Below are 17629 nucleotides of genomic sequence, written 5' to 3'. Positions count from 1 at the left end.
ACCCTAGTAAAATTTGCAAAGATTTATCACAACAGTGATAATCTATGCTGGAAATGCAAAGAAATAGAAGGTACCTTTTATCATATGTGGTGGACCTGCCCCAAGGTGAAAGACTTCTGGGAGAAGATTTAGAATGAATTGAAAAAAATGTTGAAATATAGATTTATTAAGAAACCAGAGGCCTTTCTTCTTGGAATAACAGGTTTGGAATTGCCCAAGAAAGATCTTAAATTATTTTTGTATGCCACAACTGCTGCTCAAATCTTATTAGCTAAGAATTGGAAAACACAAGAAGTTCCAACAGTGGAAGATTGGCAGATGAAGATGATGGACTTTTCGGAGCTAGCCGACCTGACCGGAAGAATCAGTGACCAGAAAGAAGAGGACTATCAGGAAGAATGGATGAAATTTAAAGACTATTTAGTTAAATATGTTAAATTAATTGGACTGCCTGCAAGTACCAGATAGGATTAGGATTTAAATGTGTAATGTGATGAATTAATATGTTCAAAGTTGAAATGTAAAGAAAGAAAGATGTTAAGTGAGTAAGTCAATTTTTAAAGAACTTAGGTTGTGGAAAACCGTTAAAATGATATACAGTGAAATCCAACCAGAGGGATACGAGGAAGTCACTTAACAATGCTACAAAGTTTGGTTTAAATACAGTTGAGATATATGTCTGTTTAATTTTTTTGAAAACTAATGAATTTTTTTTAAGAAATAAAAAAGGACAGCAGAAGGGACGGCTGCTGGAAGAGGCCAAAGGGGGTCCTCACCTTAGCCTGGCATCCTGGAATACCGCCAAGGGAAGCCCCCCCCCCGGCAGAATCCGGGCGCAAGAGGAACACTCTCCCCTCTGGTGTTCAGAAGCATTCCCTGCCTCCTCCTCAAGGAATTTGTCCTGTCCTCTTTTAAAGCCATCCAGGGACCCCGGAGCGCTGCTGTCTGCCTGTGCAGACATTATGGGGCGAAATGGGCCTGGTGCAACAAGGCGGCTCTCTCCGATGCCAGAGGACTCTGCAAATCGGTGGGTGGGGTACTAGAGGAAGAGGACCATATCTGCATAATATTTGGACAGCCTTTGCTCTGTGGGGCTGGAGGAGGGGCACATGTGGGGCTGCCTTGGAGCAGTGGGGGGTGAGCTCCAGTGGTTTGCCAGCTCCTAGACTAGGTTCACCAAGTCATGTCCTGCTAACCTTCTGGCTGGACTAGTGCAACGCACTGAGTATGGGGCTACCCTTGAAGACGGTCCCGTGAGAGTGCAAGGAAATCGAACACCAATATTGCAGGATTCGCTCTGGCTACCTAAGACAAGGCGCTGGTGTGAGTTCATAAACCTCTATATGACAGAGGCAGAGCGGTGTAGTGGTTAGTGTCAGGCTAGGACCGGGGAGAGATGAGGGTTCAAATCCCCCCACTCGGCAGCGTTTGGGGCGAGTCCCTGCCTTCTCTCAACCTGACCTCCCCAACAGGGCTGTTGTAGGGCATCACCTGAGATGGGGGGCGGAGAAGGGAGGTGGGATAATGCAATTAAACGAATGAACGAAGGACTTGGGACCCAAATCTACAATCTCCCAATGATCAGCCCACTTGGCCCCCCCAAATCCTCTTGGAGAAGGCCAAATAATATGCCCCAAATCCTTTTGCTGCATTAAAGTGGTTTGCTTTAAGAGCAACCCAACAGTTTGGGTCTTTTGCGGGAAGATTTTGGGGCTGTGCTAAACTCCCACTGCCCAGGAATTCTATGGGGTGAAGGGCAGCCGGGAGGGGCAGCCCCTTGGAGGGGGAAAGAGGAAGGCCAGGGGAGCAGGTCTCGACTCTGCTTGGCGTCTGCTCTCACCCTCTCTATAAGGGTCACAGAATTTTGCGTTGGGACCCCGCAGGGTCATCTAGTCCAACCCCTTTAATGCATTGAACCCAGCTTGATCTTCTGCCCCACGTCCACCCCCAAATTGGGAGCTCAGCCGGGCAACCTCGGGAGCGTGCAAGTCCAGCTGAAACGCCACTTGCCTGCCCCTCGGGTTGGCACCCACCACCTGGCACTGTGCCCTCCAAGCGACGCATCCCCACACCGGAAGATTAAAAGAGGATTTCCCCCCTCTTGACCTGAACTGAAACTGGGAATCCCAGAATTACTACAGCCTCAAGCAGGCCTTCCTCTTTTGCAGGAGTCAGCAAACTTTTTCAGCAGGGGGCCGGTCCACCGTCCCTCAGACCTTGTGGGGGCCAGACTATATTTTGGGGAAAAAATAATGAACGAATTCCTTTGCCCCACAAATAACCCAGAGATGCGTTTTAAATAAAAGGGCACGTTCTACTCATGTGAAAACACACTGATTGCCGGACTGTCTGCAGGCTGGAGTGAGAAGGCGATTGGGCCGGATCCTGCCCCTGGGTCTTAGGTTGCCTACCCCTGCTCTTTTGCCTTTGGGCCTTGCCTGGAGGCTGTGGGTCACTTCTAGGCCCAGAAAACGGGGGAACTGGAGATTCCTGCATTTCAGGGAGGGTTGGACTAGATGACCGCTAGGGGTCCCCCTTGCAGCTCTACCATTCGAAGACTCTGTGGTCTCAGAAGGGGATGGGCTTTCTCTTCCCTTGGAGGTTTTTAAAGAGAGTTCGGGTGGGATTCTTTTGCTGAGGTCGTCCTGTGATCTATTGGTAGATCACTGGACGTCTGGGGTAGATCACTGGTAGATCACTGCCCTCCCAAAAGAAGCTCAACAAGTTTGGCTCAACTAAAAAAAACATTTTTGCTTCCTGCACCCCAAAAATGTGGCTTTTCCCCTCCCTAAAAAAAACCTGAACAACTTTGGCCTGAACCCCAAAAAAGGGGAGCAGATCACTGCCAGTTTTTAACTCTGTGAGTAGATGGCAGGGGAGTTGGCCACCCCTAGATGACCTCTGGGAGTCCCTGCCTCTCCCCAAGAAAAAGAGAAAAATATGACTTGAACCACTCAGGATCATAGGCCCCAAATGCAGGAAACTGAAAGGGGTTGGGGGACCCCAAGGCCTGACTCTGCAAGTCCAGTCGTGAAACTTCATTAAGGCCTAACAGAATGGCTGAAAGCCAAAAGCAGCCCAGGACTTCCGAAACCTCCGCTGCTTCTGTCCTATTTGCAGGCGGGTTGGGCTAGATGACCGCTGGAGGGCCCCTTCCGACACTACAGTTCTACAATTCCTGCAAGGACTCAGAGATATGCTCTCGGTCTACTCGGAAGTAGGCAGCGAGGGTGGTCCACTTCCAGCTCCAAGAGCAGCTCAGGTAGCTGCCCTGGGGCTCTGACTAGAGAGGCAGCGTGGTGCAGTGGTTAGAGCTAGCCTCTGAGAGAGTCCGGGGGGGGGGAGTTTGGGGGCCAGTCCCTGCCTCTTTCAATCTAACCTTCCTTGCAGGGTTGTGGTTCCGGAGATCAAACGAGGGGAGGGGGTAAAATGGGCAATATATCAGCGGTCAGTAAACTTTTTCAGCAGGGGGCTTGTGGGGGGCCCGGACTATATTTTTTTTGGGGGGTGGGGAATGAACGAATTCCTCTGCCCCGCAAATAACCCAGAGATGCATTTTAAATAAAAGGACACATTCTACTCATGTGAAAACACGCTGATTCAGTATAGAAGGCAATTGGGCCGCATCCGACCCCCGCAATAAATCAATAAATGAATAGCACTTTCCGGAGCTAACAGAGACTCCAGCCCAGGAGTCCAGGGATGGAACTCAGGACCCCCCCCCCCAAAAAAAGCAGCAGGAAGCTAGACAGTTAGACACGTGTCTCTGAGCGGTGTGGGGACGCCCCAAAGCCCTGCAAAGGGGGCGAAACCAGACCCAGACCCGTCCCGTCCCTTCCTCCCCCCCCCCTCGCTGGAGCCCCGGCCCCTATCCGCTCGCTCCCATTCCTGGGGCGCAGAGAGAGAGAGAGAGAGAGAGAGAGGACGCCCCCACCTCGCTCCTCCCCAGAAAAAGAACCCAGGCGTCCGGGCCCCTGTCCCACCATGCGCGGTGCTCCCCCCCCCCCACACCCGGCCCCAGTTTCCGAGGAGGAGAAGGAAGTACCGCCCCCCCCCCCAGCTTGCCAAATTCCTCTCCGAGTAGCGGAGATTTTGAGTCATAAGGACGGGGGGGGGGGCAAGAGAAAGGGGGCGGGGCCTCGGGATTTTCCAGGGTGGGGAAGGGGGTCTTTCCGAAGCAAGAGCCCTTCTGATCTGCAAGGGGGGGTCGGGATGCTGGGATTTTCCGTGGGGTGGGGAGGAAGGAGGGAGGAGGGAGGCAGGCGCGCAGGACCTGGTGGAAATTTACAGATGGGGAGGGAGGCCAGGTGTGTGTGTGGGGGGGTCTCACCTGCAGGGTCCGGGGGGGGCGAGCAGGGCGCCGTCGCTGCTGCTGCAGCTGGGAAAACCGGCCGCGGGGGGGGCGGGGAAGAAGGAGGGCCGCTCCGCCCAGAGGGCCCCGAGCCATGTGCAGAGAGCCGCCGGCGCCGCCCCTGCCCTTCCGCCCAATCCCCAGCCGAGGCGAGGCAGGATGAGGCCCCCCCCACTGCCCTCGCCCAAAAAAAGGGGTGCTGGGGCCGAGGCATCTCTCGAGCATGCACAGAGCGCCTTCGCTTCCCGGAACCCGAGACGCGCTTTTCTGCTGTCGGATGGGACCCCGCAGGGTCATCTAGAGCAACCCCGGCCAGGGGGGGTTGGGGGTTCAAAGGGCCACTTTGGATTTTGGAATGCCACCCACCCCCATCAAAACAAGGGGGCCCGATTTCTTTTAGGCGCTTACCAAGCTCCCTTCCTGCGCCTGTTTCTCCCGAGTTCGTGGCAGATCTGGAGAGTTGGAAGGGACCCCCCGAGGGCATCCAGCCCGACCAGCGCGGGGCAACGGGCGGCGTTCCACGTTTGGCCCAGATGTGGATCCTCTGCCCCCCGAAAAACACTGCTTTGAAGGGGGTGTCTCGCGCCTTTGGGGGACTCCCAGCCGCCCTGTCGGGGGTGCTAGAGAGGAGCAGGTATATTTGGGGTGCCCCCCCCGCAGGCTCCAGCTGGTCGGAGGGAGGGCGGGAGGGAGGCAGTTGGGGAGGCGGCGCCGGGCGCTGTTTGGCGGAGGAGGCGGGAGGGGGGCGTCTCCCCTGGCCTGGCCCACCCAGGGCGTGGGGGGGCGGGGAACTCCCCGTCTTGACACTCCGGGAGCCCCGGGAGAGCGAGAGAGGCGCGGGCAGGTGAGCAGGGACCCAGGGGAGACCCCAGCCCGGGCCCAAAGGGAAGGGAAACCGGGGAGGGGGTCTCTACTTTGGGGTGGGGGAGTGGGGAGAAAGAGGCCAGCAAAGAGGGGGGGCAGAGCCCTGGAGGCAGAACCCCGCCCTTTGCAAATGTGAAAGGGGTTTTGTAAATGTTTGGGGTGGGGGGAGACCAGAGATCAGGCATGCTTTGAGGTTCTCTCTGTGCCCCCCACCCAAAGCCCCCTACCTGATTCTCCTCTGTGTTTGCAGGGGGGTGACAATGGGGGGCAGGGAGAGCACCCCCCCTATTCCACATGCCCCCCCTCACGTCTCTCTTTCTGCCTCAGGATCTGACAGGATGGGGTCAAAGTTTCCCAGCTGCTTCCCCCGGGGAAGGCGATCCCGGCGCCACAGCAAGACGGAGCAGAAGGAGCCCCCCACAGGTAAGGAGAGCCCCCCCCAAGTCCCTTGCACTCCTCTTGGGCAACTTCTCCCTGCCCTAGATGCAGCCCACCCCCCAGGGCAGGGGCGTAGGGATCCCTTGCCCCTTTGCCAGTGAGCTGACCTGGCCCCTCCATCCCAGGTTTCTCCCCCCTTGGGTGCCTTTTGGGAGAATCACCAAATTGTAGTTGGGATCCCAGGCGGTCATCCAAACCAACCCCCTGGAGAGCAGGGGTTGCAAACTCTTGTTTGAGCCTCTCCTCTTCTTTCTCCACCTGCAGCAGCCGCTTCCTCCTCCTCCTCCTCGGACACCCCCCAAGCCGCAGCGCCGCGGACACGCTCCACGCCGTCCACCAGCAGCGAGACAGACTCCCAGAGTGGAAGGGCCTACTTCAGCGGAAAGGCCAGGGTCTCCTTTCGCCACCAGCTGGACTCCGAGAGGGAAGTGACTAGCTGAGCTCCCCCCGAGGGACACTCCTCCTCCCCCCCCCCAGGTGCCCCTGGAGCAGGAAGACTGAGCTTGGGCCCCCCAGGAGACTCCCGGCAATATAGGGTGGGGGGTCAGTGCAAGCCCCCCACTCCCCTCCCCAGCAAACTCGTTGACAGCGAGCGCAGCCTGCGTGTTGGAAGCTACTGGGATGAGAAGAGGGGCTTGGCTGCTTCCCAGCCCCCACCCCCCAAAATGACCCGAGGTCAAATAAGCGAGGGGTCAGACCCAAGCAGAGCTGTGTGAAAAGCCAGGATGTGGGCAGCGACCCCAAACTGGAGCGGACTAGTTGTGGGGCCCAGATGGGTGTAACCTGAAACAGACAGGTTTGCAGGCTTGGGTCCCGATCCCAGAGCCCCAGCAGCGGATATGGAGCAATAAAAGGTGTTACTCCCCCATCCTCGTTTCAGATGTGTGTTTTTTTGAGTCGGGGTTGGGCTAGATGACCTTTGTTGGACCCTTCCAAGACCCCAGCACTTCTCACACCAGGCCCAGCTCACAAGGGGCAGGTGGGTCTCCAAAGAGAGGGGAGGGGGCAGGCCCCAATCCCTTTTGCCACGTTGAGCTGCTGGGCAGGGGGCCCAGCCACTGTTGTATGCTGCTTGCGTGTCAACGCCTCTCCTCCGGCGCTGGCGCTGGGCCCAATCCGCCCGCCCGCCCGGTCCAAGCAGAAGGCAGGCTGGAGCAGGAAAGAGGGAAGGGCCGAGTGCGAAACCAAACACCCCACCCACCAAAAGAGGCAGGCGGAGGAGAAGAAAACACGTCGGGCCGTTAAAAGTGAAAATTAAAGGACGGAGGGCCCAGAAATAGTGGTTTGAGGGTCCTTGTTTTCTGCACAGCGCCTTCTCCGCCCCCCAAAAAGTGGAGTTTGGGAGAGGGGGGCCGGGGCAGGCCTGCGGCACCTTCTTCCTCCTCCTCGGCTGGGCGTAACCCCTTATCTCACCAGGGTAATCACAGCCTGGGAACAATTGCGGCAGGATGGAGAAACCTCAATCGGGATCAGAGGGAGGGAGGGAGGCAGCCCTGCGGAGTCAGCCACCCTCACAGGGGAGGGGGCACCAGCGCCCCCTGCTGGCACCTGGGGGGCACAGGGAGAAGGTGCTGGGCTCTTACGCGGTTCCTGCACCAGGAGCCTCAAAGGGACAGAGAAAGTCACACCCCTCCCTTTCCAGGAAGCCGTCAGACAGGGATCAGGCCCATCAAGTCCAACATTCTGTTCTCACAAAGCCGTCCTGTGGGAGGGAGTTCCGCAGATTAACTGTGTCACAAAACTACGAGTCCTGCAATGCCAAGCCAGGGCAGATCAAACCTGAGAGTCAGTGTGGTGCGGAAAGGAGGGCTGGACGAGGTCCAGGGTTCATATCCGGCACCCCAGCCAGATGGACGGGGCATAAATAAGAAAATTATTATTATTAATCCTCCCCACTGGGCCCTGAAGCTGCCTGGGTCACAGGGCCTCTCAGCCCAACCTACCTCGCAGGCTCGTCGTGGGGATGGTTATATATTCCTTGCTACCCTGCCTTTCCCCCTGACAAGACTTGAGGCGGCTTGCAGAGGAAAAAGCTGAAAATACAGAAGATGTGAGAGTTATTGAAGGAGCAGAGAGAGAACCACTATGTACGCTACCTTGAAAGGAAATGCCGTGAAAATCCCTGGAACGAGAAGGAATCGACTAGAAATATTATCTTATGGAAATAAACTAAATAATAAAAATCAAAAAGCTTAAGGGAAAAAATTAGAAAAACCTAAAATTGAACAAGGCCTTAACGGGATGCCGGCTAGAAACCTCGTTTCACTGAACTATTCCGTTTCCTCAGAAGGAAATAGAAAAATCATAAATCTTAAATGACCAAAATTCAAAAAAGGGGGGTAAAACTCCCAAAAATTCTGAAGTATTGTAATCCTTCACCTAGGTCGAGCTATAAAACTTTTTGATTTTTATTCTTTAGTTTATTTCTATAAGATAATATTTCTAGTCGATTCCTTCTCGTTTCAGGGATTTTCACGGGATTTCGTTTTGTTTTGCGCTATTTCTCAGTTCTTTGACTGTCTTTTTTCTACTGCGTTCGCTACCTTGAGCTCCTTGCAGGGAAAAAGGGGGGATATAAACACAACGGTAATTCTGACCCCCCCATTCCGCCCCGACAAAACCTTGAGAGGAACCGTCAAAGGCGCTTCGTTTCCGAATCCCACATTTTAATGCGGCATCAAACCAATCTGACAGCAGAACAAAATACGGACTCCCCAAACCCCTCCGCTTCCTGCCTGAGGCCCCCCCAACCCGCCGCTTTTCAGAGGGTGGAGAACCGGGGCAAGTCGTTTCCCAGGATGACCTTGCGCTCCACGCCGTCCTTGGTGATGGCAGCCAGGCGGATGACCCCCCCGCTGGAGCCATCGCGGTCCATGGCCAGGGCGAGGGCTGGAAGAGAGGAGAGTGAATGAGATGAAAAAAATGTTGAAATATACATTTATAAAGAAACCAGAAGCATTTTTACTGGGCATTGTTGGGACCGATATAAACAGAAAGGAATGTAAGCTCTTTTTATACGTGATAACAGCAGCAAGAATATTACTGGCCCAAAAATGGGAGGAAGAATTACCGACGATCGAAGAATGGAGGATGAAGTTAATGGACTATGCAGAATTAGATAAACTAACAGGAAGGATTCGAAACTGGCGGGACCGGAAATTCACAGAAGACTGGAGTAAATTTACAGACTATTTGAAAAGTATTTGTGAAGATCAGACAACATTTGTAGGTTTGCAAGAAGTTTTGTGAGGAGTATTATTGGAAGTATTGCAAAAATGGGGAAGGATGATTTGTTAAGAGATGTAAAGGCAATATAAAGTTAAGAAATGCATAAGAAGTGGTGAAAACGGTGGATCATCAGGGGTGCTGATGGAAGTCTAAAAAGACTGCATAAGTGATAAGTTTTGTGGTACATTTTATAATTTATATGTTAAAATCAATAAAAAATATTTTTTTAAAAAAAGGAAGAGATGAGAGTGAGGCAGGACACCCCCAGGAGGACTGGGAGACACCCCCACCCCAATTTGAGCCCCCCCCCGTTCTGCATCCTTACCGTTGGCCGCAAAGCTCAGACACTCCTCCTTGCTCATCCCCGGCTTGTAAGTGGCGTCGACGAAGCCGTAGATGTAGGAGCTGCCCGAGCCCCCGATGGAGAAGGGCTGGCGGACCATCATGCCCCCCATGGGGACAGAGTACACCTGGGAAGGGGGGGGAGACACAGTTATGAGCCAGTCCAGAGGATACAGCCCCCGCCTCCCATCAGGGCTCAGAGAGTCAAGCATAGGCTGCCCGTGCCGGGGATCCAGGCCTGGCCCTGTGGGTGGGTAGGTGGCCAGCCTGCTTGCTTGCTTGCTTGGGGGGCAGCCCCCCCATCTCACCTGTCCCCCTTTGCGCTTGTCCCAGCCGGCCACCAGGATCCCGGCCGTGAGGTCCTCTCGGTAGCGGTAGCACATCTCCTTGAAGAGGCTGGCGGCTGTGTGCACCAGTGGGCGCTCATCCAGTTCAATGCTGTGCAGAATTTTTTTTTGGGGGGGGGGGGAAGAAGAGAAACGGGTCATGCACAGAGCAAGCAGGGCGGAGACTGGCACCCACAGGGGGCTGTGGACATCCACGCAGGCCCCACACCACCAACTCTAGGGTGTAGAAAAGGCTTCTTCTGAGTTCCCCAGAAATCTTCGGGACCACCTCTCCTGGTCTGCCCCACAGAGGACTTTAAGGTCCATGAATAAGTTTAGAGGTCCCGGGCCCTAAGGAAGTCAGACTGTCCTCCACCAGGACAGGGCCTTCTCAGTGGTGGCTCCGACCTGGTGGAATGCTCTGTCCCCGGAGACCAGGGTCCTTCAGGATTTAACCTCCTTCCGCCTGGCCTGTAAGACAGAGCTATTCCGCCTGGCCTTTAATTTGAATTCAGCCTGATCTTTTATTCCCCTTCCTTCCCTCCTTCCCCCTTTTTACGAAGATAACCCGCTCTGGGATCCCACAGCTAATTCTCCCCTGGTCTCCTCGCTGGCCCAAATAGGACTAATTCAGCCAGCTAGTCCTGGGGATTATCTAATGTTTATTTCCCCTAAATTCATTTTTGAATTTTATTGTTATTCATGTTTTTATACTTTTATAATTGTTTTAAATTTGTTGTTAGCCACCCTGAGCCCGGTTTTCTAAATTTTATTATTATTATTATTCTGCTGGTGTGCTCTGGTCCATGGGGTCACGAAGAGTTGGACACGACTAAACAACAACAATTATTCTCCTGTGGCCTTCGTTCGTAAGCTGGACTAGAAGGCCCTTGGGGGTCCCTTCCCGCTTGACGGTTCTACAATTCCCCAAAGTTAAAGCATTAGATCCATGTCTCTGGATTCTTCAAGCCCTGCCCCATGTGAACTCCTGACTTGGCAGAATCTCCAGCTGGGAATAACGTTCCCCAAGAACAGCACGATCATACGTTAACAGGCCTATCCTTCTTTCAGAGCTGAGTTTTGTCACCAAGTGAAAAAGAGTGTGGTTCTGTGGAGCCCCGGCAGGCCTGCAGGCTCAGGGAGGCCAAAAAATGTGCTGCCCCCCCCCGCCCCCAGCGCCCCCACCCTCCGTACCTGTGGAAGCCCAGCTGGTACGTAACGGCGTCCGCGATGGCCTGGGTGTCGGCAGCGGAGCCCGAACGGCAGCAGAAAATGTGGTCGTGGATCTGTGTCAGCTTGTCTGTGACGCGGTTGGCAATGTACGAACTGCAAGAGGGAAGCGGGGGGGGGGGCATCAGCGTTGGGAGTTCACGGCCCACAAAGGATTTCAGGGCAGCTGCCCTTAACCTCCCAAACCAGAAGTGAAAGTCACACGTTGGAAGCTGTCTTATTACAGCGTCTCGCGCCCCTCCTCACGACCCACCTCACTCAGCCAGCGTCCCCCCTAACCTGCCTCTCAAGGGTCCCAAGCAAGTGGTCTCTCTCCCAGCCCTACACAGGGATGCTGCTGGGGCCTCTGGGGCCTCCTGCGTGCAATGAAGGGGCTCTGATGCCCCCTCCCTCAGAGTCAGAGGAAGATTCTGGTCCTCATGGCTCTGGAGAAAGCGCAGAATTGAAAAGGGCTCAAGAAAGCAGCTCCACATTAACTCAGACCTCAATGCCCGGCAGAAATGGCTCACCACATTGCTGATTTGTTTATGAGCAATGAGTTGCTTTGCATTTTGCAGTGCTTATTATGTAACTAGGCTACGGCTAAAAGGGACGCGGGTGGCGCTGGGGGTTAAACCACAGAGCCTGGGACTTGCAGATCAGAAGGTTGGTGGTTCGAATCCCCGCGACGGGGTGAGCTCCCGTTGCTCGGTCCCTGCTCCTGCCAACCTAGCAGTTCGAAAGCACATCAAAGTGCAAGTAGATAAGTAGGTACTGCTCCGGCGGGAAGGTAAACAGTGTTTCCATGCGCTGCTCTGGTTCGCCAGAAGCGGCTTAGTCCTGCTGGCCGCATGACCCGGAAGCTGGACACCGGCTCCCTCGGCCAATAAAGCGAGATGAGCGCCGCAACCCCAGAGTCGGCCACGACTGGACCTAATGGTCAGGGGTCCCTTTACCTTTAGGCTAAGGCTGCTTGCAGTAAAGCTTTGAAACTCTCTTTTTTTTATTTAAGCAATGACTTTCCAGGGTTTCAGGCAAGGTGACATTCCCAGCCCTACCCATGAAGCTAAGGCCTTCTGCATGCAGGACAGGTGCTCGACTGCTGCACTATGGCCCTTCACAAAACAGTGCCATCTTCTTGCTGTTGCAATTCCTCTTATTATTCTTCCCGGGATGGCATTCTGCTCCCAGCCACCTGAGAACAGAGGGGAATGCCTCCCAGGGAAAGCAATGTGGAGTTCTTTTTCTGAGAGGGTGCTGGGAGGCCCTTCACACAGCCACCCCCCTTCCCCCACTCACCCCGTGGTGGTCCTGGAGTCAGCACCGATGACGACCCCACCGTCAAACTCCACAGCCATGATGGTTGTCTGAGGAAGGGGAGGAAGAGGGTGAGGAACAAGCCAGGACCGTGGGGCCAAGCCCAGATCTCGAGGGCTTGCTGGAATCATAGATCTGCAGAGCTGCAAGGGCTCCAAAGGGTCATCCAGCCCACCCCCCCGCAATGCAGGGAGGGAGGAGGAAATCCCACCAGCTGCAGCTTCTTCCATTGCTGCCGTCTGGGTTGGGAAAAGGAAGGGTGACGTCACGCATAGCTTTAAAAAAGGACTGGGTGAATTAATGATGGAAAAGAGGGCTCTTGAGGTTGGAGGCATCAATATTGTGAATAACACAGTTATTGTGCTCAGATTCTGCCTGCTGGTTTCTAAGAGGCTGGGGTTTTTTTATGTGGCAGAGTGCAAAGCTCTGATTATTATTTTCACAGTGTGATTTATTTTCTTTGCTTTATGCATCTTGCTTTGCGATGGCTTCGGGTATACACAAACCAACCAACACTATTCTCGCCCCCCCCCCCCCCGATTGTGACAGCATTTAGTTTCAAATATGTTTGGCTCTTAAGCTGCTTTGGGCTGCCCTGGGCAAGGAAAAGCGGCTGACAAATTCAACAGGTAAACGATGACAGCCACAGGGGCAGTGATGGAGCAGGGCTTCTGGGAGCGACCAGGGTTCGACTCCTGCACCCTGCCATGAATCTCGCTTTTGGAGGGGGGTCTCCTGGGGCCAGTCGCTGCCTCCCTCTCAGCCCAACCCACACAGCAAAGCTGTTGTGAGGATAAAATAGAAGACGGCGGTAGAGAGACCCATGTGCATATGTTGCCTTGAGCTCTATGGAGAAAAAAAGGGCAGGATATAAAACGCAGCGAAGGGGCCTTCCTTACATACCTTTAGGGCAGGCACCCCCAAACTTGGTCCTCCAGATGCTTTGAGACTACAACTCCTATCATCCCTAGCTAACAGGACCAGCGGTCAGGGATGATGGGAATTGTAGTCCCAAAACATCTGGAGGGCCAAGTTTGGGGATGCCTGCTTTAGGGGGCGAAAACATTCCTCTTCCACCAGGCCTTGGGCTGACTACCATCCTATGTACTTTTAAATGTGCTTTTTGGGGGGAGCATTGTTTTGTTCTGTTCTTATTTTTATTACGTATTTTACATTCTCATCTTGTACACTCACGCAGCATACAAATTTAATAAATAACAATAGGACAGTAATAATAAATAACTGGTAAGTTGTTCTCTGTGTGTGCCTACCAGGGAGCAAGCAAGCCTGTGCGGGGTGGAGAGAGAGAGGGTTGCCACCTTTGTTCTGGCAAAATACAGCGCGGGGGGGGGTGCTTTTTATTCTTAATCTAGTTCTGAAGGGACTTCAAAGCTATCCATTACAATCTACTGCAGCCTCTGGGATCTGTCTCCCTCTATCACACACGCAGGCACAAGAATTTGTGAATGTGTCTGTGCTTGGCTATGCAGAGCTTAGACACGGACATTGGGGGGGGGGGTCCCTAAATGGCCATCGAGAGGGAGATTAGAAACCCGAAATGCAGGACGAAGCTGCTCCAAGGCAGCACGACGAAGCCTTTTAATTGTTATTATTACATTTTTTATTTATACCCCGCCCTCCCCAGCCAGAGCCAGGCTCAAGGTGGCTAACACCAGTAAAATTACAATAAAAACATAATGGGGGGAAGGGACAATTTAAAATACAGGTTAAAATGCAATTTAAAATGCAGCCTCGTTTTAAAAGTAGCCCCCAGATCCAAAGCATAAGGGGAGGGAAACCTCGGGGTCAGAGTGAGTCCAGACCAAAGGCCTCTTTGGCATCGAAAGGGGGGGGGCTATCCTGCATTACACAGGACAGGGGGCCACCCTGGGGGGGGGGGACACACGAGGCGCTGACCCCCAGGCCAGCCAGGCAGCACAGAGGGGGGGCAGCCTCTTCGGGGCAGGGACCTGGGCCCCCTGACCCCCTCCTTCTGCCCCCCCACCGCGAAAAGGAGGCAGGACCTGCTCCCCCCCCCCAGGCCTGGGCCTCCCTCCCAGGGAGGCCCAGGCGGGGTTGTTGTGGGGCGGGGGGGGCGGAGGCGGCGAGGGGAGCCCCTCTGTCCCCCCCCCCCCAGTTCTCAGGCCAGCCAGGCAGCACAGGGGGGGCAGCCTCTTCGGGGCAGGGACCTGGGCCTCCGACCCCCTCCTTCTCCCCCCCCCCACCCCCAGGCCTGGGCCTCCCTGGCGGGGTTGTTGTGGGGCGGGGGGGGCGGGGGGGGCGGAGGCGGCGAGGGGAGCCCCCCCCAGTTTCCCCTCCCTCCCTCCCGGACTCACCCCGGTGGTGACGGCCTGCTGGGTCCAGTCCGGACACCGCGCCTCCATCCCGACGCTCGGCCTCAGCATCGCCGCCGGCGCCGCCATCTTGGATCTGAGCGACGGCACTGTCGCGAAACTGCCCAGCCATGGCGCGCGGCGCGCTTTGCGGCGCGGGAGGGAGGGCCAAGCGCCTAGAGCTGCGAGCGGGCGAAGAGGGGCGGCCTCTGCGGCCAGTTTCCGGGTCCCGCAGGATGGGGAGTTGTCGCGCCGAAGAGATACAAATAAGAGAGGGGGCGCCTGCGCCGAGTCTCCGGGTTTTGTTTCTTCTCTCGTTTCAGTCTACTACCTCAGGGGTCAGCAAACTTTTAAAAAAATATATATATATTTATTAATTTTTAGAAAACTTTTCCAAAGAACATATTTTCTTATCTAATACAATATTTTGGGCTTCCATCAACCACATCTGAAGACCACATAACACCGGTCCTGAGAGATCTGCATTGGCTCCCAGGACATTTGTGTCTTCTAATACTTTGCGATGAGTATTCTTGCTGCTGTTGTGGCATACATAAAGAGAGTTCTATCCTTCTTTGGCACCGATTGGCCAACCATGCCCAGGAGAAAGGCCTCTGGTGTCTTCAGGAAGGTATATTTAAATACCTTTTTCAATTCATTATATATAATTTCCCAGAAGGCCTTAATCCTTGGGCACATCCACCAAAGGTGAAAGAATGTACCTTCATTTTCTTTACATTTCCAACACTTATTGTCGGGCAAATGATATACTTTTGCAAGCTTGACTGGTGTCATGTACCACCTGTATATCATTTTCATAATATTCTCTCTTAAGGCATTACATGCCGTAAATTTCATACCTGTGGTCCACAACTGTTCCCAGTCAGCCATCATTATATTATGTCCAACATCTTGTGCCCAATTAATCATAGCAGATTTAACCGTTTCATCCTGAGTATTCCATTTCAACAGCAAGTTATACATTCTTGATAATATCTTAGTTTTGGGATCTAACAGTTCTGTTTCCAATTTTGATTTTTCCACCTGGAAGCCATTTTTTTTGTCCAAATTGTAAGCCTCCCTTATTTGATAGTAATGAAGCCAATCTCGCACTTTATCTTTTAATTTCTCAAAACTCTGCAGTTTCAGTTTGTCACCCTCCTGTTCCAAAATCTCCCAATATTTTGGCCGTGAAGAATAAGGTTTGAATGATGCTTCTCTGAGATGAATTGTAGGGGGGAAATGTAACTTCTAAAAGGAGTTGCACGCCTTTGTTTGGGACTTACTCTTTCCTGGCTTAGAGGTTGAAATCTTATCGCAACAATAAAGACAAGGCTTAATAGCTGCTTCTTGCTTTCCTATACCTGGGTGCGGTTTCTTGATTTATCCTGACTGGGGAAAGGACCTCGCAGGGCGCACTGCAAGCAGGGATACCCAGATTTCAAGTCACCTTGGCAACCACGAAAGGACGATGGGGCTGAACAGCCGCTTTTTGCTGGCATTTATTTCTCTGACCTGCATGAGGACCTCGGGGGATAACAGTACCCAGATTTCCACTCAAAACCAGGGTGCAAACTGGGGGTTGCCTTGGGGCATGCACAGAGTGCACACGATGGGTAGGCAAAGGGGAATGCTGAACCGCGGGCCCTCTCTCCCATCCCTTTTGTCCTGAGACTCCTGGCACCCCCCTGCCCTCCCTCACCCCGACCCGATCATGTCCTGAGTTGCTCCTGCAGTCAGAGAAGGGTCCTTGAGCCCCTCAGACAAACAGATCCCCAAGCCCAGCTTAAAGGTAAAGGGACCCCTGACCATGAGGTCCAGTCGTGGCCGACTCTGGGGTTGCGGCGCTCATCTCGCTTATTGGCCAAGGGAGCCGGCGTACAGCTTCCGGGTCATGTGGCCAGCATGAATAAGCCGCTTCTGGCAAACCAGAGCAGTGCACAGAAACGCCGGTTACCTTCCCGCCGGAGCGGTACCTATTTATCTACTTGCACTTTGACATGCTTTCAAACTGCTAGGTTGGCAGTAATCCCAGCTTACCCTCCCTCTTTTTCCTGGCCAAAGAGCAGGGCCCCTGTTAAGGAAAAATCTGGGTGCGAGGCTGCTCAGTCACCCAGCTGGTCGGGCAGAGCCCACGGGTCCCTGCGGAATAAAGGAAGGAGTCCAGCCAACCGGGGCAAATAGCTGTAGACCAAAGTTTATTGCACAGTAGTTTCAAAGAGCAAATTTTGAACCCCGAGGATGGGGTGACAAAGACTTTTAAAACTTTCCCACCATATCCCAGAATACAGTTCGTACAGCATCACTGACATGTCACAAAAGGGGAGGGGTTAACCTTGGCAAACATGTCCAGAAAGGTCCTTGGTACAAGATTAGCATAAGCAGACATGGCAGGGCAAGACTCAGGTATAAGATGAGCATAGACAAATATGTCTTAAGTACCCACCACCCAAAAGTACAATAGGAGTTCCTTTGCATGTCTGGAGCCTGAGGCGAGTCAGGTGATGAGATTTGGCTTCCCTTGGCTAACAATGAGCCCAGCAATTGTCACCTCTGGGAACTTCCTGGAGTCCTTTTGCAAGGGGAATGATTTTATATTATTTTTAAAGCTAGGTAACTTCCCTGAGCTGTCAAGTTGAAAGTATACATTCAGGCATAATATTATTAATATTTAACTTTAAAGATGTCCCCCCCCCCGGTAATTTCCGTAACAGCCCCCATTTTCCGAGTAAGAGCTAGGCCTGCATGTCCAAATGATATTTTCTCTTGCAGACAGGCAAGCTCCTAGCTGCTCACCCGGAGGGCATGTGGGCAGCCCCCTCAAGCCAGCGCCATGGATCCAGGGCCTGTCAGGAGCTCGGCCTACACCCGAGCAGGACCCTGGCAGAGAAACATGCCCGACTGGTATGTTCTCTCCCTCCTGATTGATCGTTCGGGAGCTTCAAAAGCTTTCTTCAGCCCGGACCGATGCCAACCGACACCAGCACACTTAGGGATCCGCAGAGTATGCACATCATGCGTAACAGAACTCAGCATTTTGGCTAATCTACTTTATTTACATATAAACACACACGGAGCACTGCAACATGGCTCCCTCTCTTTCTAGCATCAGGCAGCAAAGAGGAAGAACAAAGGACATTAGTCCCATTTCACGGAACACAAACATCCTGTCTCTGTCACTTCCCACTCTGTGGAGTCAAAACATACACCGTCATGTAAAA

At 53.5% G+C, this 17629-nt stretch overlaps 3 protein-coding genes across 4 annotated transcripts in view; 1 reads left to right on the top strand and 2 right to left on the bottom strand.

The window, feature by feature from the left end:
• Nucleotides 1–4621, bottom strand: part of PLD2 (phospholipase D2) — a 37750-nt gene extending 33129 nt beyond the window's left edge. For both annotated transcript variants that reach the window (XM_083472532.1, XM_083472533.1), the window contains exon 1: nt 4331–4621. In XM_083472532.1, coding sequence (XP_083328658.1) covers nt 4331–4576 — 246 coding nt within the window. In that variant the 5' untranslated portion in view covers nt 4577–4621. The remainder of the gene's footprint in view (nt 1–4330) is intronic.
• Nucleotides 4622–5039: 418 nt separating this feature from the next.
• Nucleotides 5040–6521, top strand: LOC310692240 (uncharacterized protein). The gene is made up of 3 exons (XM_083472942.1): nt 5040–5195; nt 5543–5638; nt 5921–6521. The coding sequence occupies exons 2-3, from the start codon at nt 5554–5556 to the stop codon at nt 6091–6093; spliced, it is 258 nt and encodes an 85-aa protein (XP_083329068.1). The 5' UTR covers nt 5040–5195; nt 5543–5553; the 3' UTR covers nt 6094–6521.
• A 1781-nt stretch (nt 6522–8302) lies between these two features.
• PSMB6 (proteasome 20S subunit beta 6) lies at nt 8303–14567 on the bottom strand. The gene is made up of 6 exons (XM_083471395.1): nt 14412–14567; nt 12058–12125; nt 10744–10875; nt 9532–9661; nt 9207–9351; nt 8303–8542 (listed from the first exon to the last, which is right to left on the bottom strand). The coding sequence occupies exons 1-6, from the start codon at nt 14496–14498 to the stop codon at nt 8415–8417; spliced, it is 690 nt and encodes a 229-aa protein (XP_083327521.1). The 5' UTR covers nt 14499–14567; the 3' UTR covers nt 8303–8414.
• Nucleotides 14568–17629: the final 3062 nt, after the last annotated feature.

This window comes from Podarcis liolepis (assembly GCF_965112155.1).
Source record: "Podarcis liolepis genome assembly, chromosome: 13".
NCBI lineage: Eukaryota > Metazoa > Chordata > Lepidosauria > Squamata > Lacertidae > Podarcis > Podarcis liolepis.
The sequence above is the reverse complement of the archived record's forward strand: the minus strand, read 5'-3'. Positions and strand labels throughout refer to the sequence as shown.

Excerpts from the sequence above, each read along its gene's own strand:
- LOC310692240 (XM_083472942.1), top strand. The coding sequence starts at position 5,554 with ATGGGGTCAAAGTTTCCCAGCTGCTTCCCCCGGGGAAGGCGATCCCGG. Across the intron at positions 5,639-5,920 it reads GCAGAAGGAGCCCCCCACAG|CCGCTTCCTCCTCCTCCTCC; the intron begins GTAAGGAGAGCC and ends CACCTGCAGCAG.
- PSMB6 (XM_083471395.1), bottom strand. The coding sequence starts at position 14,498 with ATGGCGGCGCCGGCGGCGATGCTGAGGCCGAGCGTCGGGATGGAGGCG. Across the intron at positions 9,662-10,743 it reads TACCAGCTGGGCTTCCACAG|CATTGAACTGGATGAGCGCC; the intron begins GTACGGAGGGTG and ends AATTCTGCACAG. Across the intron at positions 8,543-9,206 it reads TCTGAGCTTTGCGGCCAACG|CCCTCGCCCTGGCCATGGAC; the intron begins GTAAGGATGCAG and ends CCTCTCTTCCAG.